The following is a 25,630-nucleotide window of genomic DNA, read 5'->3' as shown; positions in this document are numbered from 1 at the left end:
CACTTTGATATTAAGACGCAGCTCACATTTTTAATGGCGCATTTAAGGTGCATTTTCCCAGGAGATTTAGCCCTTTAAATGTTTTTTATAAGCACTCTGCCCGGCTCGGGCTGCAGACCTGGCTTCGCTTTCTTCTTGCGGAACTGCCGACTGTCCCCCCACCATGATACACCAACTTCAGAGCCGAGATCAGACCCGTCACCATGCCCAACATGCCGTTTCAAATCCCGAGAATATTATCTGACGTCCCCCTCCCCGCCTGCCCCCCACTCGTCTAGTTCAGCTCTAGTGTCATTCATAAAGTTGGAAGGGAAATACGGTCCTGCCTGCAGGACCAAACATCCCAGCTGAGCCCCGTGTGTCTGCGCCCCGTGCCGAGACTCACAGCGGTTCGTTTTCTTCGCATGTGAATCTTTGGTTGTTCCCTTTCACGCCTCGTTAAGTGGCTGTCGGTCAGAAATACCTACTTGCACCCAGGAAACAGTCCGTTAACCTTCTGAAACAGCTTGTTGAAGACGGACCATCTTCCATGTCGGATTTATGAGCGCAGAAAGGAGGAGAAGAGCCTCGGAGAAAAGTGCGCCTCTGCAGCTGCAACTTTGTGCGTCTTCTGGAGCACAAAAAAATAAAAAATAAAAATAAGGGGAAAAAATAAGACAGAAAACAGCAAAAAAAAAAAAAAAAAAAAAAAAACTATTCCAGGACGCGATGAGGTGATGATGTCCTGAATGCTTGAAGCTGTGCACGGTTTCAGGAGGGGAAAGAAGAGAAGTGTGCTGCCGCTCCCCTCCCTCCCTCCTCCTCCTCCTCCTGCAGCAGCAGCAGCAGCAGCGCTTTGACCCAGCACCGCTGGCCGAGCTCAGCTACGATCAGTCCGCCTCAGCGGCGTGGTGGCTCCGCGGTGGATGTGCAGCGGCAGACTGAGCAGAGCGCAGCCGTCAACGCAGAGCCACCGAGGGAAGGGAGTGAACGCAAGGAGAGGAGGGGAGGGGGAGCACCGGTGGGGGATGACCCACATCGGTCCGCTATAATTTTCAAAATAAAAGCTCCACTTAAGACTCTACACTAGATGAAGCATGTTGAAATGAGTCGAGCTTAAATGATCTTTGACGTATACCCCCTATTTACTCATTTAATTATGACTGAAACGCAAAAATCGCGCAAAAAGAGACTGATTGTAGCCTAAACAGGCGGCTGATTGAAACACCAATCGGTCCCGTTTCCGGTGTTTCTGCGCACTTCACGGAGTCTGGCAAAACTCGCAGTTTGACGTTACTAGTCGCTGTTCCTGTTCCTGAATTTGGCTGCGTAAAAAGGGGGGCCGAGCCAGCCACAAACCGATCGCTCTCCGGGGGACGCGCTGCCGTTTCCTCATCCGCGATCAAGTGGGAGATGGTGACCGCCTCCACACTCACCGCGGAGCTGGAGCACAGCTCTGGGGCACTTTTAATTTAGTTAGAATGTCATTTCAGATCACTTATTTCACTTATTCAATTCAAAAAGTTGAACTAATGCACAGACTGACACGTTTCAACTTTTCTTTTTTTCTTTTTTTTTTTTTTTTAGATGATTGTGGTTCGAGACCTATGGAAAACAAACAATACCAAACAGATATGTCCATGATATGGCCTTCGCAAGCCTGGTAAAAACTGCTGACTTGACAGTTGTCCAGAATACAATAACAGACGCAAGAAGACAGAAGTTCACTGCTAAAAGAAGCTGTCTGTTCATAAAGTGCTACACCAGCTGATTTCTGCTGTTTGTCCTCCTGCCAGAAGGTACAGGCTGAAGTACGGTTAATAAAGTTAAAACATCAGCAATAATAATTAAAAAAAAAAAACAGATAAAACAAGACTAAATACAAAACAAGAAAATAGGGGGAAAAAAAAACTTCAGGCAAGCTGTCAAGTCAGATGTATAAACTTGAAGTACAAAATATCACCGTTTTATATCCAAAAATCCCATAAAATCATAAACACACACAACAACCATAACTGAACTCAGTTAGTTTTACCGTTTACTAATTTATGTGCCTGATACAATCCATCCAGCCAGCTGTCGGTGGCCAAACTGTCCAGTACCTTTTACATTATGCGTCCCCCTTTTAAAGACAATAAGATTACTGAAACTTAAGAAGCTGTGCTCATCAACTCCAGAGTCGGCTCATCCATCTCACAGGAAATATTAGAGCACTTCATGCTTCCTTCTGCGGACAAGCTTTATGGGGATGCTGATTTCATTTTTCAGCAGGACTCGGCGCCTGCCGACACGGCCAGTACCTGCTTTGCTGTGATTGACCAGCAAAACCCCACGGAGAATCTGTGGAGTATTGTCAAGAGGAAGAAGATACCCGACTACATTGATCCAGTATTTTATTCAAGAGGACATACGTTTAAGGACACTGGCATTTCTGTAGTAGTTCTCCGATTATTGGTCTAAAAATAAAGGATTTGCAATTTAGCCATAATATATGAAACAAATCAATGTGTGTTTGGTAAATCAAAATTATAGTTTTGCTTTTAAATAATCAAAATAACTATATCTTCTAACTACAATTTTAATTTATGTAAATGCAGCTGGATTTTGATTCAACTCTCCACACCCCCTCCAAAAAAAAAAGAAAAGAAAAATCCAGATTTGGGATGCAACATTCGAACCCAAACCTACAAAAGAACCAAAGGATTTTTATTATGTATGTTAGACAGGAGCAAATAATGAGTGTTAGATATAAAAAAAAATAATATTAAAAGTTGTTTTTAAAGTGGAACGGCGTAAAAGACACAAGAAAATGACAAAAGGATAAACAAATATTCTTAACAAATCTTGCAACTTATTGAATTCTTAAGGTTTCAGATCCGAACCTGGGTTGTTCTCACCTGTAAAAGAAATTAAGCAATTAATTAAATAATCTCAGTATTTCCTTTCCCATCCGACACGTGAATGGTTTATGTCCTTTATTCAGAAAAACCTTTTACATACAATCAAGAACTGTGAAAAGAAATTTGTCTAATTAAAAATATACATATAAAAAGCTTTATAATTAGTTTTTATTGTTTTCTTTTACCCAAAAATACTTGCGTCTGGTCATATGGAGTACCTGCAGAGACTTCCATTTTCAAATTAAGTTTAGTTGATTTATTTCACCATCTTCCCCAGTTGAACATTTACATAAATTATAATTGTAAATATTGCCCGGAATTGGCTCAGTAAAATAAATCAATGTAATCCACTCCTTAAAGCACAGGCCCGAAACTCATACACTATACATCTGCAGTGGCACTAACATATTTAGACTCTTTCTCTCACTCTTGGGAATTAGGAATACAATTCTAGAATAATAATAATAATAATTAAAAAAAATATTCAAAATGTAGGTGAGCTCCGTGAACGTCCTCCATGTGGATGAGAAAAGACACAATTCAGATGTGGAATGTGGAGAATGTGTGAAATACAATAATGACTCCCAGTGAGCAAATTTTCCCCAAATCAACAGCATCTGATGTGTTAAAATTGCACTTATGAGCAGGATTAGATCAAATCATAAAGAACGTATTTCACCTCCTTCGTTTTATTAACCCATGCTCTCATCACCCTCCTTGAAAATGATTATGAAATGTAGTGCCATGAAAGAAAGTTCATACTGCTTGACCTTTTTCACATGTTACGTTGCAACCGGGAAACTCGTTGGTTTTTATTGGTATTCTATACAACGCGCAATAAAACAATACATAAATCTCGGACCACCTTCCAGTTGGAAGACAACAACTTCAAACCAACCAAAATGTTGCTGTTCAACTAAACCAACAAGGAAGCAGAAAGTCAGAAAAGCATCCATGAAACTCTGCAAAGATCTACAGCTCAGGTGGGGAAACTGACAAATGGAAGCAAAAAATGCTACTGTTGAAAGAAAAAGCCAAAAGAGGTTTTTTTCACAACTTGTTTTATTCACTTTTCCACATTGTAAACAATTCATAATCAGTTCTCATGTACAAGTGTCAGTGTTTTTATGGATAAAAATCCCCAGTTTAATTCAAGTAATATATCCAAAGCTTTTGGGATTATTAAGATTTTTAGTTCAGTTTATCAGAAGTGCTTTGTAATGTTCTTTTCTGGTTTGATTTTTCCGTACCATATACTCCGAATACTAAAAACATTGCCAGGCAGATGGACGTTACAGACATATTTTCAAATTGACAAATTAACATTTTTAAATACACCTACATTATGACTGATCTGCTTTTCCTCTGGTCTTGCAAATATGCTGCCATCTTAAGAAACATCTTAAAACCCAAAACTTTTGTTGGCGATACACACAGAATGTCACTGATTGCTGCATTTTTGGGAGCTTTTTGATTGGTCCAGTCACCAGAAGCATTAAGGCTGTATAACAAATTTATGATAATTGCTAATAATTTTCTGATTGTTCCTGGCAATTCTGGTAGTCTGTGATATTTTCCTGAACAGAGACTTATGATAGAAAATATTTAGCATTTTACATAAGACATACATTTTATTTTATTTATGTTTAAATATTCCAACAGATAACTACTTTTGTATTCTGTTTTTCATAATTATGGTCTTCAAAGGCCAGCAAGCCTCCACAAAGACCTTAGACCCAACACCACCAGGCACCTCACCCCAAACCACACACGGATATAAGCCCGTCATGAATGGATCAGGTGATGATGACGATGATGATGCAGGATATAAGATCTTTGACAAACTGGACTTTGAGATTAACAGTAAGAAGTACCAGCTTCTTACTTCAATGTCTCTTATGAGTAAGACTTTACAGTAAGTTCCTGCTATAATGTGATGTAAGGTATCGGTAATAAAAGTGGCATGAGGTCACACTTGTATCTTTATTGTGTCCGTAAAATTCTTATCGACGTTTGAAGTACAGTAAAAATACGCAAATATCAGAGGTCACTATTAAATAAACATAAGACATTTATGTAAGACTGACAGGTAGATAAACTTCACTTTCATTATTGTGTTGCTAAATGGAGTCTAGGTTTTATTCGTTATATTAAGTTTTTTGGGTTTCTATGGAAAATGTATATCCAAATTGCAGTTCAGTCCATCTGTCTTAATTCTAAAGGCAGACTTGGGAAACATCTCTTAAATGATACACTGCAATAAAATAAATAAAATTAATATCTTATGTTAAAATACCGGCAGTTGTGATAGTTTACTACACAATTTTACTATATAAACAAGTTTTACAGTATTTATACAGTAAAATTCTGGAAACCACAGCTGCTGGTATTTTACTGTAAATTACAGACTATTTTTTTTACATTGTATTTTTGACAAATATTGCTTTTATTTGGGGGTTTAGTCTTTTGTAGCATAACTTTATAACTAGTCCTGTATATTTAATTATTCTTATAGTTGTTGTATGGTTAAATTAATGTATTTCACTCTGAAATTTATTGACTTGATTTTTTTACGCTAGCGGTGGTGAGATTGTTAGGTTTTTGGTTTTTTTTGCCTCACCTGCACATTTTGTTTATTTCTCTCTAGGTTTGTAGTGAACTAAATTGAATATTGGAAAAAAAAAAAAAAAACAGACCAAAAAGAAGAACAAACTTTCATATTTAAGTTGCAAAAAGCCATGTAGGAGAAACATCAAACATGTTTTAGAACATTGAACTAGACTAAAATGTAACTAAGGCTTCATGGATGTACAGCAGGACGATGGAGCAGACAGAAAAGGAGGACGTTCCATTATTCTCTTCCATGGATCATAATAGGCAATAATACAGCGTCTCTGTTGCCATTCAATCAGACACAGATTTAAAGAGGAGCGGCAAAAGCAAATGAGGGGGATTAGCAGTAATTGCCAACAACTGATGCCGTCATCCAGAACATGTTACTGTGGAATATTATCTCTGCTGCCTGGAGGTCGAGCTGTTAGCATGTTATGATAGTCATGAGGCTGTGACACAGCAACGGTCTTCAGTCAGAGGCTTCCTCAGATTTATCGACGATACGACTTACGACATTTTATTTCCATTAATTACATTTGGATTAGCTTAATTAGCTTTATAAAGGCCAACAAATTAACACTACATCACTCTGAGCCCACCATCCTCATGATGAGAGAAGGCGGAGGCAGCATCATGCTGTGGGAAGATGGATGGAGATGAAGCAGGGCATCTTAGGATCTGTAGATGTTCACGGACGTTTTCCATCCAACCCGACTGATAATGAGGTATTTGTTCTCTCAGTGGGTTTAACTACAAATGTTACAAAACTTTTTAGGATTTTATTTGTTATAAAAAATACACCTTGCACTTCTCCTTTTACTTTGCCATCTTGTACTTCTTTATGTTGCAAAATCCATTTAAGTTTGTGGCCAAATTGAGAAAAAAAGTTAATAGGGTGCAAATACTTTTGCAATTAGCTAAGTATGTTGAGGTTAAAAGTCTTGGTGTTTACAGTGTCATCAATCTTCCCTCAAAGCGCCACAGTAGGGCTTTGCGGCCTACTAAGAGAAATAACTCACAAAATTCAGAAGATGGGAGCATCATGTCATACAGAGTGCTACCTGTGTGTTTACCTGTTGTTGCCTGTGGTAGCACCAGTCTACTGAAAGCCCACAGGGCCCATTTTAAAGAGATTAACTAATTGATAAAAGACTGGAGGTTCAGATTACATGATCAACTACTATCAGTATAAATGCAAATTCAATTTGCTTCAGAGGATAACGTCTTTCCGTTGGAGCTGTTGAGACAAAGGCTCAGCATCAGGCCCCCAAATGAAGTGAGTTTCGTATCTGTGCAACCTTTGCAGATGTGCGCTCATGCTATCAGCACTCAGAGCAGCTGAACGGCTTTGACTCTGCAACATGATACGGCGTAAAGCGTGTCAGACTCCCTCACGGCTGCAGCCTCACATACTGATCATATCGAGACACAGAGGGAGAGAGAGGTGTGGGAGCTGCGACGGGCTACGTCAGCAAGTGCACTATCAATCACCGACATTCCTACACTTGTGAGCAGCTGGCCCATTTAGAGGTCATGCACAACATAATGGATTCCCTCTGACAAACTCAGACACTTTTTTCCTCCATTTTAACCCAATTAGAAGAAATCCTCAGAAGAAGAAAGCATTTTAAGTCATTTTTTAACGGGGATGTTGCCTTTTCTTCCCGTCTGTAAAAACCAGACGCGCTCTAATCTAACAAAAGTTCTTGATGTTACAGTGCGAGAGTAAAAGTTTCAAAATAAAACATGAAATTCAGAAAACTGTTGCAAGAATTTCCTTTGCGCTCCGTTTTGCAAGTCTAATGCAACTTTCTTCACAAATGTTGGCACCTCTGCTATGGTTGTGATCCAAAGCAACAAAATAAATTATTGCTACCGCCATTTGCTGTTCTTAAAATGCAACTCTTTCCTACAGTTCTCCAAAATCTAACTTTGTAGGTGACTTTTTGAACCATCTTGCTTGCTGTACATGGTGGCAAGATACATTTGGCTCCTCATCCAGTTTTTTTTTTTTGGTTTCAATTTGTTTTTACTCTGGATATCAGATACTTCAGGCTAGCAGCTATTACACTGAAGATAAAAGCCTTTTTCTTGTTTTTCCCATTTTAGAAAGCATACACTTGAAGTACTTTTGAATGAACTGACCTGAACAGTGATAGATTTTTTTATACAGAAAAAAATTCTTAATACAGCTCTACAACAACTTTTTTTGTATCTTTCCAGCTATGAAATATAGCTTAGAAAATTTAAAGTCACATTATGTTTATATCTCAGTAAAACAAGAAGTCATGGATTGCTAATTAAAAGTTGCTAAACATTCTTATTAACCTAAAAACTGAGAGTAATCCTCTGCAAAACGGCTTAAGTGTTTTATTTTTAAACATAAATTGTTAGTGGTGCTAATAAATGTATCGCTGGGGATTATGTTAAAAAAAACAACATGTTTATTTTCTTTTCAGAGTAAATTATATTTAATACAAGTGAAAAATTCTGCTGTTGCAATAAAATAAAATTATTCACGTTACAAAAAAATGTAAATAATCTATAACCTTTGTTGTAGATCTCTAGCAAAGGTTGAGAGCATTGAATAGTTTGCCATTTAGAATCAAATGCTTTGCAACATGTGCTTCATAGTCTTGAAATGCACGTTTCTGAAAGATGATGTGTCAATTCTGGGTCCAATTCCCTGATGAACCCCCCACTGACCCGCAGCTCCCCAGACGGACCGAGCCACCACGTTCCCACTCGGATGAATGAAGAGACATTGCATAACAGGAAGAACCTGACCAGCCTGACATGCTGATAACATGCTGATAACTGTTGACATGATGTAGGAATTAGGAAGACATGGGGCTCCAACAATGTTACCGACATAAACCTATTTCTGTTACCTTCAGCATCACAGTCACTGAAATTTACATTTTATGTAGGCATCAAGTGTACTTAAAGTCCCTGTAATGAGCTAAGTATATCATTTGTATGCAGAATATGAATTATATACTGTATAATCTCATACTAAAAATTGAGATTACAGTATTGCAGACATTGATATTGCAATGACAATAGTGATGTAATATATTGTGCAGCTTTGCGATGAAACATGTCTGAAACACAATATGAAATAAATTAACAAAACATCCAGGATAAGCACATTAATAAAATGGCGAGATTAGTGTATAAATGGTTTTATAAATAGTAAATAGCAGGGAGTTTATTGAATTTATTAGTGCAGAAGATAACATCTTTATATTTAGTTGACTTAAAAAGATATAAATGCAACAGGAAAATCCTAAATTGTCAGATTATTGTTGTTTAAATACGTAAAGTTTTGTGAAATAAATTATCTACAATGTTTTTGCTATCAGAGACGCTGTAATCTCTGTTGACAGTTTAGCTGTCGGCTAAACAATAAAAATAAACTGGTTCAGATAAGATACAGTTAGAACTGCAGGTTAATCCTGATCACATTAAATCCCTCACTTCACTATTAATACAAATGTCCAAGAAGTAAAAATATTTGAGGTATAAAAAAATATATTTAAAATTAATAGCCAATTTTAAGCCAACAATAAGGAAATAACTAAATAAATACTAACAGACAAACTTAGAAAAATCGTGTCATGTAATTTATGAAAAAAATGTATCTGTTTTATAAATATTTAATTATTTGTTTTTAGACAAAACACCAGTAAAGTAAAATAAATAAATGTAAACAATTTCTGCCATGGATGGAAAAATATCTGTACTTGCCTTTATATCAGAGTAAATACAGAGTCTTGCAAATATACCGACACTTTAAACTTTTTCACATTTTGTCTCATCAAACCTCACGGGATCAACACAACAAAGTACAGAATACAAGAAAATCTTACTCTGACACCCCTAAATAAAACCCAACACTAGTTGCTTTCAGAAATCACATAATTATTCATTGTAGTAAACACATCAGCATGGATGCTCTGTTCTGCGAAGGCCTCTGAGGTTTGTGTTGCTCTGTCCCATAAAATCCAACTAAAAACACACTGAAATGTGTGTTTGCCAAGACAAAATGTGTCAAGGGGTATGAATCATTTTGCAAGGCGATCTGCTTGTAAAGTTGAAATCAGTCCAGAATTTTTCTCTTTGTGTTTTGGTCGACCCCAGCTGCCAGGCTGATCAAACGTTCCTCTTTTGCATCAGGAAGAAAGCAAAGAAAAACGTTCAACAGACGTGGATGAATCCGACGCTGGATTTGGTTGCTAGACGAGCCGTTTTTAGGTAAAAAAAAAAAAAAAAACTACAAAAAAAAACACGAGAGGGAACGGTTTCCAAGACGATTTTTCTTCCACTAAATTCAGAATACATCTGCTCATGATGCGTTATAGGCTAAAAAGATCAACCATAATCTCATCCCTCTTAATACGAGACTGTTTGTTTGTGCTTTTACTTCTGCACCCGATCAACAGCTGACTGCTGGCCGAGGGGTCGGCCGCCATGCTTAGCTGTCCCCCCCCCTCTTGGCTGCTTTTGCAAACACAAAGAGGCTGCACACCTTCAGACATGTGTGTGCACGCCTCCCCCCCCCCACCCCATTACACCCCACATGAGACCTCATCCACTTAAGCCCATTTCAGATGCTAGGCACTATACAGGCTTTTTGCACAATACGCACACACCAGATAAAACATTTACAGATCACATGCACACATGAAAACACACACACACACACACACACACACACAGGAGCACACCTACATCTACGTAGACACACGCACTCACACACATCACATGCAGCAGACACACCACAGAGACTTCCAGTCCCCTCCCCCCCAACTGAATAGTCTGTTCTGACAATCCACAGGACAGCCGGAGCATTGACGTCAGAGGCAGGCCCATGAAAATACAGGGTCCCTGGGGGGTTGAGGGAGTTATGCACATCTTCACAGCTTGGTTTGCAACTAGCTCAACAGCCAAAGAGCATATAACCACCTCTGTTTACTCTTATACACATACGTAGGAGAACGCTATGATGAAAGAAAAAAAACAAAAACAAAACACACACACACACACAGAAGGGTCCACATTTACACAAAGCCTGCCGTGCACAAATTTGTATGCGACTGCAATGCGGCTCATCTCAAATGTGACGTCAATGGACGTCACTGCGCTGTGATCCATTAGGACAAATGTGAGATAGGTGCATAATTTAGGTTAATGGAAATACGAATCACAGCACACCATTTACCTGCACCGTGCCGTCTTAATCACTGCCGTTTTGAATAACTGCCGTCAGACCGTAGTAGACGCACCCAGAGGAAAGGTTTGTTTCTCCCTCAGACGTCCCTGTTCCCCAGGGAGAAGATGACATCTTTGTTTGTTGCTTAATATTGTGAAACTTGTTCTGTTTTTTTTTTTTGTTCCCCTTCTTCTTCCGAGACATCATTAGGACACGATGTCCAATAATCTCTTTGTTTTCATTCCTCTCATGTTCTTAAAGCCTGGAACAGGTGAACAGTAGTTGCAGTTTGCCTGCAGGAGACCAAATAGGATTTGTTGCATTGGCTGAGGGAGAAAAAAAAAGAAGTTTAAAGAATTGCAAATTAAATCTAGTGGATAATATTTGTGTGTACATTTTTTTAAAAAAATTGCTTAATGTGTTTTGGATTAAAAAAAGAGAATGAAGACATTTTCTTATTTTGTTTTAATGAGACACGTTCTACCTACAATAAGGGACGCTTTTTATTCCAGGCACCTTTTAAAAAGGTATTAAAACGGTTCGTTCTGAAGTCTGGAAAAGATCAGAAGTCTGGCTTGGAAGTGAAGAAAGCAACAACGCACCCAGCTGCTCCGACTCAAATTTACGTCTGCAGTTCACAGACGGAGCAGTGAGGTTACAGCGGAGAATCGGCCCGAGAGTTTTGGCAACTTCCTGCAATATGCTGATGTGTGGGGGCTTTTATTTGTTCAAAGTAAATGATTGAAGAGAAACATTTTATAGATAAATTATATGTCAACATCAAATACCTAAAACAAATAATATATGAATTTGTGTTATTTTCCTGTGGTTACCTCTCTTCTCTTGGGCTCTCTGTAATAACCTTAGAGGCTAAATACTGTAATGTGAAAACATATGACATCCTACAATAGCCCGTGAGTTTTGCAAACATGTTTGGATTTATTAATTTTAACAAAACCGAGAAGGTTCATTAAATGCTAAAAGAAAGGGCAAAGGTCTATAGAATGTGCAAGAGTCTGAATTCTCCAACCTTAGTAGATGTTGGAAAACCTGCAGGAAACAACGCACGATTATTTTGGGTGAAAAATGTTACACTTCAAATTGCAGCTGCATTTTTCTACAGAGATCATGACTTTCAAAAAGCAAAAATTACCTATGAAAATATGCATGATCATGGTTGGCAACACTACAAAGATAAACAATGGTTAGACTCATCCGTGAGGTCATTAGATTGTCATCAAAATAAAATGATAAAAATCGAGAACAGATGAACTAACATAAAAAGTCTTGTGTTCAAGCGGATGAAATGTTGAGAGATAAACTCAGAAAGTGCAGCTCACCTCACTCATTCACATTTGTTAGGGCTGTCTGCCAACTGGTTTTGCACTCTCTGCACTCTGGAGTATTTCCATCATTAATTTGAAGCTTGCTAGCTAAATCAGCTCATTGACACCGTTAGGTCCTCACATGAGCATCTCATCCAAGACCAAAATAAGAGAATGGGAGGGATTAAATGGATTCTTTCTCACGCAAAATGTTACATTATTGCTCAAGACCTCAATTGAATGCATATAAATCTGTATAGACCATCATGCTCTGCATCATAGCAAATATAGAGAAGATAAAATGTCTTCTTTTAGAGTTCATTGTCAGGACGGGTGTAGCTGGCTGTTGAGAGCGCATGGCATTGGTTGTCCCTTTCCTGCCCTCCCCAGTATAATCTTTACCCAACATGATTAACTGGCCGCTGGTGTATTGATGAATACTTTTTCCCACTTTGTAGCCATTAGCTCCAAAAGTCAAATCAATGAGTGGAATGACAAAAAAACGAAGCCGCTGATGTTAGCCAGTATGGTACTCTAATAGTTATGTACTGTCCCCAGCTGTATGCAACACAGCTATCTTTCAAATTCAATAAAATTTAAAAGAACGTGGATGTATTTAAAGTCATGCAAAATGTCTTCAGTGAGCCTGCTCTGTTCTGTGAACGTAGCATAAGATGCTAAGGTTTACACTGAATAGAACAGCTCTTAAATGGCTCAGTCCACAAAGAAGTGGACCAAAATGTTGCATTTCTCATAGGGCGAAGTTATTATTGTCTTGTAATAGATGTACAATTAATATGAACAAAACTGTGTTAGTGTAAAGAGCGTTTTTGGACCTAACTGTATCTACACAAATAACGTAACATTTGTGTACATCGTTTCATGATATGAAACATGACGATAACAGAAATGTGTTTACTTTTTATAATTGCAGTTTTTTTTATGCATATTTTCCTAATAGGTTTGACAACATCTGAGGTGGAGCATGACAACATGAGCTCCTACTGCCTGATTACAGCAGGACTGTTGCTTCTTTGTTGTTGTTGGCCGCTCTGATGAGGTGAAATTGGGGGTCTAAGCTGATGCACTTCTGAGTCAGCAGCTGAGGGTAAAGAGTCAGATCTGTGTGTGTGTGTGTGTGTGGTGGAAGGGTTGGCTGGCATGGTGGAGCACACATTTACAGACACCAGCTGCACATACTGATACAGCGCACAGTCTCTGATTGACAGAAACAAACTTGTCACACATTAAGGATTTTTTTTTTTTTTAAAGAAAATGCTTTCGTCTGTGTTGTTGGATTTGAGTTTTTTTATTTTGTACTCACACTGGTTGCCATTATTGGTCATCTCTGGCAGCAAACAATAGCTTTTATAGAAATAAGATTTAAGAAATCCATTATTTCAGAAGTTTAGGAAAATTGGCAGACGATACCAAAAACCGACATGACTTAGTTGACTCTCTTGAAAAGTGAGTCAACTAAACACAATTCTGTTATGTTATGTGGAGGCATTTCAGTGCCACTTTGGCATGTCAACTCAAATGGATCGACACCATTTCAAAATCAATTCATACTTGTCAAACAGTGTTAGTGTAGCGTCCTGCATTGAATACACATTATTTACACTACAGTTTGTGAAGGTTATGAAAATTCCAATAAAACCAGTTTTAATGCCTTACATGGCATTTCAACCAGAACCAGATGAAGAACAACAGGTCCAGTTCAGATGAATTTAAAGCCAGTAAAGTAGTGAAATTATATATTCTTTTATTTCTGAATGTTTTCCTTCAGATGTTAAGTACTAAAATATATAAAAAAGCAAGTCATTTAAAGTATAAGAAATCAATGTAGACATCACTGCTCTTGCTACACAATGTCTTCTGACTCCGATTTGTGTGTTGGGGTTGATGACATCACAAGAGGCACAGGAGTTAAAGCAATTAGTTTACATAGATAAATATTATCCAGAGCAAGCTTTTTTTTCCAGAAGATGAATTTTATCTCAAACGATTATTTACGATAAAATAGCAAAATCAACAACAGATAAACTGGCCATGGCATCTTAATGTGTTCAATTGGTTTTTCCGGATATCTTTGCTAGTAGTTTTAATGTAATTTAGTTGGATAAAATTTTCACCGGCAACAATATTAAGAACCAAAATTTGCTTTGTGTTCAATTTTGAACGAACTACAAGGGACGTGATGAAACAGGTTTGCTTTGGTTCATAGTGGAAGTGAATGAACACATTAGTGCAGGTCTGCTGATGTTCAGCGCTGCAGATTTCTTCAACTGTAAATCAGAGCCTTCAGAGGGAATGGAAAATGCCAGTTTTTGTTTCCATTACCTTTTACAACCCAGAACTCTGTGTCTTGATTTAGTTAATAATTTTATAGCCATATAAATGAGAACGGCTCAAGCAGGGAAAATATTTTTTTTCTTCCTTTCTTTATTTCTTTTTTTTCTTTGTGTAAGCAACTTATCAAAGCTAAAGAGCGCAGCATATTTCATATAACACTGTTCATTTAAGGACTGTTCAACATATAATCACACAGAACCTGGAATAGCAGAAAATTAAAGATCTAAAGAATTGAACTGTGCATTCCAATAGTAATTCATCACTGAAACTTATAAAAGCATTTATTCCCCTTCATTTTACCATATTGTGCTGGGTTGAAACCAAAAAAATGTATACATTTAAAAGGGAATGTGCTGTGGGGAAAATAATGGTAGTGTATCCAATAAGTGGGCTATTTGATACACCAATAATTTGTTCAAATTTCTCTACTTACAAAGAATGAAAAGGTCTGTAATTTTCATCATAGGTACACCTCAACTATTAGAGACAGAATAAAAAAACAGAATATCACATTGCATAATTTTTAAATATTTATTGCCATTTTGTTGCATGTTATAAATATTTGATCACAACCAACTAGCAGTAATTTTGGCTCTTTACGAAGCCTTTCTGTCTCCGCTCATTGCTTGTATTAATTGCACCTGTTTGATCTCATTGTCTGTATAAAATACATCTGTCAATCAGACTCCCAACTTCTCTACCTTGGAACAGACCAAAGGGATGGGCTGCAGGACAACAGGAATAAAATGACAGGAGGCTGGTGTGGTCAACAGGCAAACATGTTGGTGAGAAGACAACAACTGTTGGAGCAGATATTAGAAAATGGAAGAAACTCAAGATGACCGTCAGAGGGAGACTCTGACTGAGGCTCCAAGGAAGATCTGGTCCTGTGGTGAATCGATGATCATGAGAAAAGTGAGGGATCAGCGCAGAACTACACAGGGAGCGGGGGAGACCTGGTCAACGACATGAAGAAAGCTGGAACCACAGTCTTAAAGGTTGCCGTAGCAACACTACGTATAGATTGAAATTCTGCAAGCCAGTGCATGTCCAGGCCAATCCGAAGGGTGTCAGGAGGCAACAGGAGGCATTCGAGAAGGTCACGGGGTCAGATGAGAACAAAGTAGAACTTTTTGGCGTAAACTTCACTTGGAGGAAGGAGAAGGATGAGGACAGCCCCAAGAAAACCATCACTACGGTGAAGCATGGGGGTGGAAGCATCATGCTTTGGCAGTGCTTTTGTGCAAAGGGTGACTGCACTTTGTCAATTAGAGGACGGATGGCGTAAGGTATTGTGAGATATTGGGCATAAAGGTCTTTCCCTCAGACCCAAAACACACAGCCAGGTCAACTTAAAAATGACTCCATAAGAAGGATTTCAAGACCCTGGGGTGGCCTAGCTGGTCCACAGACCTGATCCCAGTGGGAAATCACTGGAGGGACCTGAAACTCTGAGCTGAAACCTGACAGATCTGGAGAAGGTCTGTACAGAGGGCAAAAATATCCACGCTGTGCAAACCTGGAACAATTTGAACTGGAAACAAAGGTTTCTGCAGCAAACATTAGGTTTTATTTTTATATCAAATGAGTATCAAATACTCATTTTATTTCATAAAATGCTAATCAATTGTTTAAAAATTATAAATTTTAGCATGCATTTGTACTCTGATACTTAGAAATGAAATCAAGCGCAACTAGTTGAACATAACGCAATACCACTGCAAACCTACGTAGACATGAGAGCCCATAGAAACTAATGGGCAGGATAAGGAGAGCATTAAACTCTGAAGCAGCCAAGAGCCCAGTGGTGACTCTGGAAGAGCTGCAGAGATCAACAGCTCAGGAGAGAGAATCTGCTGGTAGAAAATAGAGCTGAAACGATTAATCAGATTAATTGTGATGAATAATCAAATAGTTTAGTAATAGATTCATCATTATCTGGAGCATACAGACTAAAAAAGGCCAGTTGCCGAAACAACATCACACGCATAGCAGTAATTAAGATGCTGATGTCAGAAGTATTTCTTTTTAGCTGCAGATGCGTCCTTTGCTACAAATGATCAAGCGCTGACTAAAGTAGTGCCATGTTTTTTTTATTTTGGGAAATAAAATTTTTATTTTCTTATTTAAAAAAGGAAATTAATTATTTATTTATTTGCATTCCTGGCTGTATGAGTCACGAGCAATATTGGAAGAAAACCTACAAGAGGCTGTAAAAGCAAAGACTGGAGTAAAGATTCACCTTCCAGCAAAACAACGTACAGCCGGAGCTTTAGAGTATTCATTGGCTAGAGTGGCCCAGTCAAAGTTTAGACCTCTGTATCTGTGGCAACAAAACCGACATCCACAATTGCCCTGCATCAAATTTCCCAGAGAAATGAGGAAAAATTTCAGTGATTTGCAGAGCTGGAAGAGGCTATAAAGCGGACGACAACATAAAGGAAAGTCTACGTTTGAATACTTCTGGAATCTCATTTGCATTCTGTGATGCTGACAATTAGGCCCGTCACGATAACAAATTTTGCTGGACGATTGTCTAAAAAATTATTGCGATAAATGATAATATTGTTTCTAGACCTTCTGACTGATTTAATGGAAATGACGTAATACTACATGCCATTTCCTGCCATAGATAGATACACTTTATTTTCAAAAGAACACATAACACTGGAACTGATAAACTAAACAAACAAAACAACCAAAAACAAACATAAGGTGGCTGGACACCACACACGGCACGACGAACCCGATCGAACCATTATACCTAGGATTTCTGTCAGCTAATGTGTCTCTCAAGTTTTTGAAAATGGGCAGTCGGCCGACAACTCATGTAGTGTGCACTAAACATTACACTAAGGAAATGAAGAAGGGAGGGTCAGTGGAGAGCACCGGAGGTGAGCCTTTTTTATTCAGTGTCATCAACAGAAAGAAAAAAAAGGCAGGAAGAGACGATAAAAAGCCGATAATTAAAATGAGGTCGATTGGTTTAATTTATCGTGCGATTAATCGATTTATCGTTTATCGCGACAGGCCTACAGACAATGCAGTTATTTCAGTAGCAAAGGGGTTCAATAATGCTGGCAAATAAGAAGGAGAACTGATTTTGATCACGGCGGCTGGGAGAGAACACGCTCACAACGCCGGACAGGTGGTGCAGCTTTCCAACGCCGTGTGAGTGGAGCTGCAGAAGGCACATAAATCAAAGGGAAAGAAATGTGCGAAAGAAAAAAAATGAAAAAAACTCGAAAAAAAAAGTGCACAAGGGTGGCGGTGGCGATGGCTGGTTGTAGCGGCGGTGGTGGTTGTGCTGGGTGGTGAGGTGAGGAGGGTGGGGGGGGGGGGGTGCATTTGCGTCAGAGCCGTAGCCAATGAAGTCAGAGATAGGGCAGGCTCGAGCAAGGAGATGCTGTTACTGCCACTCACAGGAACCCGCTCGGGCCTCATGTCCTCCACATCACAGCGCTGGCGCAAATTATGTCTGCCTGAGCGTCTGTGACACATGCATGCACAGTAAAATGTAATTTATGCGCATTACACACATGTTCTGCACGGCTCTCCTGCACTGAAATCAGCCTGCCGGTAAAAATCTCTGTGGAAGATTTTAGCCGGAGTTTGTCTGGGGAAATTGATGAGAATTAGCTCCACACACCCTGAATTACATGAGTCTTTATAAAGCAACGCATTGTTAATTTATAAAGCAGCTAATAACAATGTAGGATTATTGTTTCATGTTTTAAAAAAGCAGCAAAGACTCCAGTGCAACAGTGGATGTGACACTAGTGTTATACAATACAATGTGTTTTGTGGGAGGTGTCTCAAATGGAAATAATCAAATTAAATTTGACCAAAAATGTAATTTCTACAACAAAAAAAAAAAAAAAAAAGAAAAAAAGGAGGGAGGAAAGAGACAGCGGCATAGCTACATAAAAACCCCACCCTGCTTTCATTTTTTTCTGTCTTTGACGTGCGTCTCGCCACACATCCGTCACAGATGTAAATTCTGGGTTTTTAGATTAGCAGTTTGTGTTTCTGTTGGCACCGGTGCTGACCCAGATTATTACATCTGTAATTCTAGAGGATGATGAGATGATGATGATGAGCATGTGGTCAGAGCTCCGTGTGGGAAGGGGAGAAAGAAAGAAAGAAAGAAAAAAACAAAACAAAACAAATTCATTCGCTTTGCCGATGTCATGAAGTCAAGCAAAAATGCCTCACTGTGTAAATCTTAAGCTGCAAAAAAATAAATAAGAGGAAAATAGGGAAGTCAAATTTGCTTCCTCTAATGTGCTCAGAATGTGTTTCACCAAAAAGGATCTGTTGTTGATCTCGAACAAAACGTGGGTTTAAAGCGTGTTTCACTTTGCTTTTTTTTTTTTTTGTGGCGTTAACAAAAGAGAATCAGCTGCAGCTCCACTCGCAGGAAACACATCGTGCAGCTGATGACGCAAGCAGGAGACATGAGCCGTGACCTCATCCGCTCCTCATCAAACCGTTACTCTGCTCTCTACCTTACACACACACACACACAGACACACACACAGACACATGCACACACACACGCACACACATGTAATACTGAGTTAGTGTTGGCTTTGAAGAGGCATCCATTCTCCTTCAGTGCTATATGATGCAGTCGCTTTGCTTGCTGAACACACACACACACACACACGATCACTGACGTGCTAACCATGACTTGGCCTGAAGCAGACCTTCTGCTAAACACATGCTGGGACCATTACTGATGCACATGATTGGTGTGTATTTTTGTGTTTTAGAAAGAAAATGTGAGCACGCTGAGGTACATGTACAAAATTATTCCTGTTAATATTATAATTATTACTATTATTGCTGCAGCAATAATAGTAAAATATAATAATTCTTAGTAATAATGAATAATGTTATAACTAATATGTTAATACATTAATAATTATTAGTATTTTTGTAGCAGTGGTGCTTTTTTGAAGCAAAAAGATTAAAATACTGATTTTATTTTAAATATATACTGTATATATCTTGCTGGCTGAATAGGTTTACTAGTTAAATAAATTGTTATATATAGGAGAGCACATTTTCTTGTAATATATTAATGCTCCTGAAACTTGATCAGACTTCATTGTGTTTTCAGATTAAAACAGTACTAGATTTAAAAACATATATTGTCACAACAATCTCAAAAGTGTGCTGTGCTGATGTGTTCAGTTATTCTTAAAGTGAGATTCCTACTTAAAATCCTGTAGAACCAACAAACTAAACTTTTATCTGAAGGAACTGTGGAGGAGCTGCACAGATTCACAGCTCAGGTATTAGAATCTGCCAATACTTCAACTATACTCATGCACAAATCTGGTATTGATTAAACAACATCAAGAAGTTTGAATTATTTCTGTTTGCAGAGGGGCACAGCAAACAAACGTATGTTAATTTATCTCTGCTCAGAGGGAACTAATACTAAACTGTTTTGCTACATGCAAAGTGCCAGGCTTGTCAGAGCACTGAACCCACCAAAAAAACCACAAACATGGTGGTGGCAGCATCATGCTGCCACTTCACTTTTCTTCAACATGACCGAAAGTAAAAAGGGCTGAATACAAAATCATGCCACACATTTCAATGTTTTTTTGTAAAATATTTTGAAAATGATTCATCATTTTCCTTTGACTTTATACTACTTTTCAAAGGTCTAACAAAAAAAAAAAATTCATATATTGTAATTTGTGGTTGCAATTTTGTGGTTGCAAATGGGACAAAGCTCAAGACAAGACAATTTCTGCAAGACGCTGCAGAAATTGTCTTGAAATGTCAAGACAATTTCTGCATGTCAAAGTTCTGTTTTAAAATACAGAACTTTGAATGCCTTCATAAAATAATACATTCATTTTGGCTTCAAAAATTATTGTAAACAAAAGAGGAAAAAAGAAAAAAGAATTAGTTTTGCAGCCGCTGGTGTGAGAAGCAGCTGGTTTCCTGCAACCCTCGTCCGAAACCAAACAAAGTCCGTATGAATCATATGTGAGAAATATGGGTGCTGACGTAGAGGCCCGTCGATTTCTCTGCACAGCACACATAAGCACAGGCTGAGGTGGCTGAGCAGCCAGACGCCAGGTCTGCCTGTTTACTGATAACACATGGACACAGTCCATTCATGATCTTAAGCCTACCACACACACACACACACACACTGACCAGCCTCGTCACTTGCCCCTGCCTCAACCTGAACTCCTTTGATAAGCTGCAACAACACTTTTATAGCTCTGGCTTTAATTGCTGCAACTTTGTGCTTGCTTATTAATAGAGTCAAAATGAGAAGAAACAAACTCAACATTATGGGTCAACACTTTTGTCAGCAAATCAATAAAACTTTTTATCTGCCTTTTATTGATTCATAAAAACTCAGATAATAAAGCTTCATTTAAAATTAGGGCACATATAAATCTGTCACATTGTGGGAGACTTTCCACATTTGTTACCAAGATTAGAAATAAAGCTGTTAATAAAAACAATATAACAACCATAAATCGTGAATGTCCTGCTGTGCTTTGATGCTAGCCGCAGCTCCGAGATGCTTCATCTTTATACTTTAGCACCACCTAGTGTCTGTCTGTGGGAGGACATGCAATGAAGAAAAAAAGCTGTCAATAACACAGAAGATACTAAATATAACATAACAGGAAAGAAAATGCTTCTTCCAGGTTCAACTTAATTCTTGGATCTGCACTGAACTCAGATTATTTTAACTCCAGAGTGTCAGAAACAACAATTTTTTTTCTCTGTTAACAGCAACCATTTTGAAATTTATGGAACATCATATAAGGCAACTATTTCTCAACTATCTCTGAGTACTTAACAAATATGAGACAAAATATTATTCTGTTTCACCTACACAGGTAAATCTTTTGGTTTCATTGTTTGAAAAACTACAATATGCTGAAACAGACAATAATCCGTACAATTTATGCAAGAAATTAACTAAATATCAAACAACATTTTTGAATCTATTACCCGTTTTACACACTAAATAGTTTTAGAAATAAATAAAGGACGCGCGTTTAAAATTATTCTGATTTGTTAAACCTTCGGCTCAGCTTGGAGAGCAGGTCATTTGCACAGCTGTGATGATTATTAATGCATAAGGGGTAGGGGGACGCAGTTGGCACCCAAGGGTGGCCCTGTAATTGACAGGTTCACGCTGCACAGTAAGAGGAGAGACAAAAACGCTTTGTTGTCCTGATATGAATCTGAATGCCCCGGCCTCTACACCTCTCCTGGATATCTGAGCAAACAAAAACCATCGTCATGAGAAAATACGAGCTTGAGTGTTCAGATGTTCTAGTGAATAAAGCAGCAACGGCAACACAGCGGCTGGCTTCATTTTAGATGCAGGTATAGAGGTTCCCTCAGTAAATTAGAAAAGTATCAGGGTGTCATTTATTTCAATAACTGATTAAAAACTCAAAATTCACAGATTTTACTGTTGAGGAAAGTTCAGTGGAAGGAAAAATGTGATAGATAAATGTATTTCGGTAGCTACGCGCTGTAATTATGAATTTATCAACATTAACAGAAATATATGCTCAAAATTAATGTATGAAACATATTAGTTTCACTTTTTGAGTTAAATGATTCAAACATTTTCACAATTATGAACACACTTGCATTTGCAATGTCCACAAAGTTTTTTGTTTTTTTTATTAAGCTTGAGCAAATCCAATTTTTTCTTCAGGATACTGCTATTTAAATTTATTTAACATGTTTGTTGTGTGATGGTGTATTTTTGGTTTTCTCACACATATTCTCCAAGCATTTGCATGATGCCACATTTAAATTCGATTTAAAATCTGAAATTGCTATATGACTGTGCTTCTTTCAGTAAACCGCAGTGACCCAATCACACATAAAAGCACAGAAGAGGCCAAGCATTTGAGTGGGAGAGGTTCAGTGGGTGTTTACCCGCTGAGGAGTCACAGATGCCCCTCACAGTGGGAGAAGGAAGCTCCTTGCTCTCTCCTGTGTAAGCCAAGGGAAACTCTGATTTGGGCACAGAGCCCAGCAGCAAAACACAGAGCCGAGGAAGCAGGTCGCATCTTCACCGCAAACCGAAGGCAAAACCGACCAGAACGTCTGCAAAGCCCAGAATGGCATCTGTCTAAGTTGGTAACGACGTACATAGAACATCAGATCATAAAGAAAAGCTCTGCTACGTTTGTTAGAAATGAATACTTGTACTGCAGAGTTGATTCTTGCATTGAAATTTAAATTTGATCCAAAATCAAGACTACAAACTTTACCACATTCAGCCTCTAATCATTAACCTTTTGTTTATGAAACTACAATTTATGTTAATTTACTGATTTGTATAATTTTTTAAAGTTTCCTGTGTACAAAATAAACGCTTGAAGCAGTAAGATAGAACATCAATATAACACTCCGATTAATGACACATGCACTCATTTTAATTCTAATTTCTGACTTGCACGTTTCTGTTTTTTCTTTTGACTTTTCCTCAGCAGCTTCTGTGTACTTTCTAGTTTATTTTCTGTGATGACCTGGTGAGAACTTATTTGGCCTCTTTGCTGTTTTTTAGATTTGTAATTTAATCTTTTCATGCCCAACTTACTGTTCCCTTTTAAAGACCTCACCGGACTCCATTGATGATAAGAAATCAGGGATGGCACCGTTTCTCTTTGTCAAACTCCAATATAAACAATCTTCTGCTAAACCTCTACTCTTAGATTTGACATCACTGAACATATTTTTTTTAAATAAAAGTTACATATCGCAGCTTTAATTCTGCATCTGTTGGTCTTAAATGTACCCAAGACTAAATGACTTTATTGGATCATCTGTAGTGGCTACATTAACCAAACCATCAGTGATTACACTCTAAGAAAGCTGCAGCACACAGGCATATTTAGTGATGGGAAACAAACCTGATGTCTTTATCACTTAATGAAACTGTAGCCAGGCAGTTTTTCCTGCACACTTCATACACAACTCCCTTTTTTAAAGGTGATTTTGAAATGCCTCTTAACCAATATGGCCTCTCCAACTGCTGAGATTTATGTAAAGATGCAGATTGAAAATGAAAAATTATTACACTTTGATCCTATTAAGCAGCTAACGGTGATGCTTCGCTGTGTTTCATCAAGTCAACGGGAAGTTTTAGAGCACTTTCTGCTTCCCTTTCCTAACAACCTTAAAGGAAATGTTGATTTTATTTTCTATCAGGACTTGATTGTTGAAAAAAGAGGAGAGGCAACCTGTCCTTTAGCACTACTACAGATGAAGCCTGGCGAAGCTCTGAAAAAGCTTCAAAGTTTTCAGTTTAACAGAAAACAGTGACATCTGGTGGCCAATTAAAGCCATAGCAGCAACAACTGACATGGCTTCGTCTGATTGTGGTGGTTTTAATCCCATTATGTTTTGTTCATTTATATAGACTAATTATGTCATAATTATGCATTATGCATGAGAATGAGCTACATGTTATTTTTTAATAATAATTTTAATTAAAAAACAACTTCATATCTATATTTCAAACCAACTGAGCACAAAGTGGAGTGACAATGACATTCACTTATGACGCGGAAATTTTTTTTGTCATATGTGAAATAATCTGTCAGAGAAACTAGTACTTTTTTAAATCAATGTTGAGGAATTGTTTACTTAAAACAAGCTTTTGTATCTTGTTAGTTAGTTTTGTCTTATTTTAAGTGTACTAAGATATTTGCAATAAAAAGTAGGCAAAAATTCTTGGTAAGATTTAGTGTTTTTTCCAGAATAGTTTTCAGTTCCTACATCTGCTTCAAGGCAAAATAAATGCAGTAGAAAAACTATCCAAAGAAGAAGAAAATACCATATTTGGTTTGAAACATCCAAATTTGGTGGTTTTAATCAAACCATCAAAAGTATTCATCAGGACTCCGAATGTAACTCCATTAGATGGTTTGTAACGTGAATCCCACCTTCACAAACGCAATCTCTAATTTAAAACCAGTTTTCCACTTCAACATATTTTTCTCCCACAGAATGAAGAGCAAACCGAGCCGACCTCCATCTTCCTCTTTAACTCTGCTGTCATACTGAGGATTTCTGCTTTATTCTGTAGCTAAAATCTAAATCTATTGTCTCACAATTGTGACCCCACGGCGACTAAGAGGGGATTAAACAACGTAATCCTCTGCATCAAAAATTATTTTCCCAGAAATAAAGATGCTGGTACCACTTCAACGTATCCGTCACTCCTATAATGAACACACTCCGACTGCACGGGTTTATACAAGACATTTTGGAGAAACTGGATTACTTAATCAACATGATTAGTGTTGGATTATCTGTAAATTGATCAAATGACTACATCCTGTATGTACTGTATTCATCTAAACCTATAAAACATCAAGCTGGCAACCTCCGTTATTTTTTCCGTTTTAATTTCTCAATTCATCTTTTCACAATTTATCACACAACAACCAGAAATGAAAGTGTATTTAATAAAATGTTAATAATAAACAAAAAAAAAATGTGTCATGCTTCTGTAATCATCCACCCTGAATTAATGTTTTCATAAACTAGCTCCAGTTTGAACATCTAGAAACTATTTTTATTTATTTTTTTGCCCATTTGCCGATAGATCAAGTTCGGTCAGATTGGATGGAGAATTTAGGTCTGGACTTTGACTGGACCATTTTAATTCATGAATATGTTCAGATCTAAACCAGGGGTGGCAACTCCTATCTTTAAGAGTTTGGGTTGTTCCTTTAGGAGGTAAACCTTTGTGTAGATTAACATTTGCCCTGATTTATCTCCATGCATCTTAAACATCAGCTGTGACAAGCTCGCCTCTTCCTATTGAAAAAAAAAACAACGCCAAAGCATAATTGTGCCAGCCCCATGTTTACCCATGTCGATGGTGTGTTCAGGCGGAAATAGAACGTTTGCTTTTTTCCTCTGTCTTGAAGACCAAAAAGGTACATTTTTGTCTTGTCTGACCTGAAAACCTTCTCCCACAAGTTTGCTGGGTGGGTGTGGCTGACTCTGAGTCAGTTACTCCTCTGTGCCATGGATTGATTCTTGGAGATGAATACGGTACTCAGAATGAAATTTAATAGTGAAACTTCTCCATACACTTATCTGCTAGGTTCCTTTCTAGTCATGACTGTATTTGTTCAGTAATTATCTTGATAAAGATGTATTTAACCCTTTTATTGTCTCAAATTGACCTCAAATCACAAAACACAAACCTAAGT

The 25,630-nt window shown here is 37.9% G+C and overlaps 1 protein-coding gene and 1 long non-coding RNA gene across 5 annotated transcripts in view; one reads left to right on the top strand and one right to left on the bottom strand.

The window, feature by feature from the left end:
• The window catches only part of LOC145555013 (uncharacterized), a 273,441-nt gene that overhangs the window by 199,508 nt on the left and 48,303 nt on the right, over positions 1-25,630 (top strand). The window lies entirely within an intron of this gene.
• pde10a (phosphodiesterase 10A) overlaps positions 1-25,630 on the bottom strand; it is an 83,440-nt gene that overhangs the window by 56,829 nt on the left and 981 nt on the right. For 3 of the 4 annotated variants that reach the window (XM_008429944.3, XM_008429947.3, XM_008429948.3), the window contains exon 1: positions 468-1,105. The exons of the other annotated variant lie outside the window; for it this stretch is intronic. In XM_008429944.3, the coding sequence (XP_008428166.1) occupies positions 468-531 (64 nt within the window). In that variant the 5' untranslated portion in view covers positions 532-1,105. Of the gene's footprint in view, positions 1-467; positions 1,106-25,630 lie in introns of those variants that run through there. 4 annotated transcript variants of the gene reach the window in all.

The sequence above is a fragment of the Poecilia reticulata genome, chromosome 15, assembly GCF_904066995.2.
Source record: "Poecilia reticulata chromosome 15, P_reticulata-male-v2, whole genome shotgun sequence".
Classification (NCBI taxonomy): Eukaryota; Metazoa; Chordata; class Actinopteri; order Cyprinodontiformes; family Poeciliidae; genus Poecilia; species Poecilia reticulata.
This window is presented reverse-complemented; position numbering and strand designations above follow the sequence as displayed.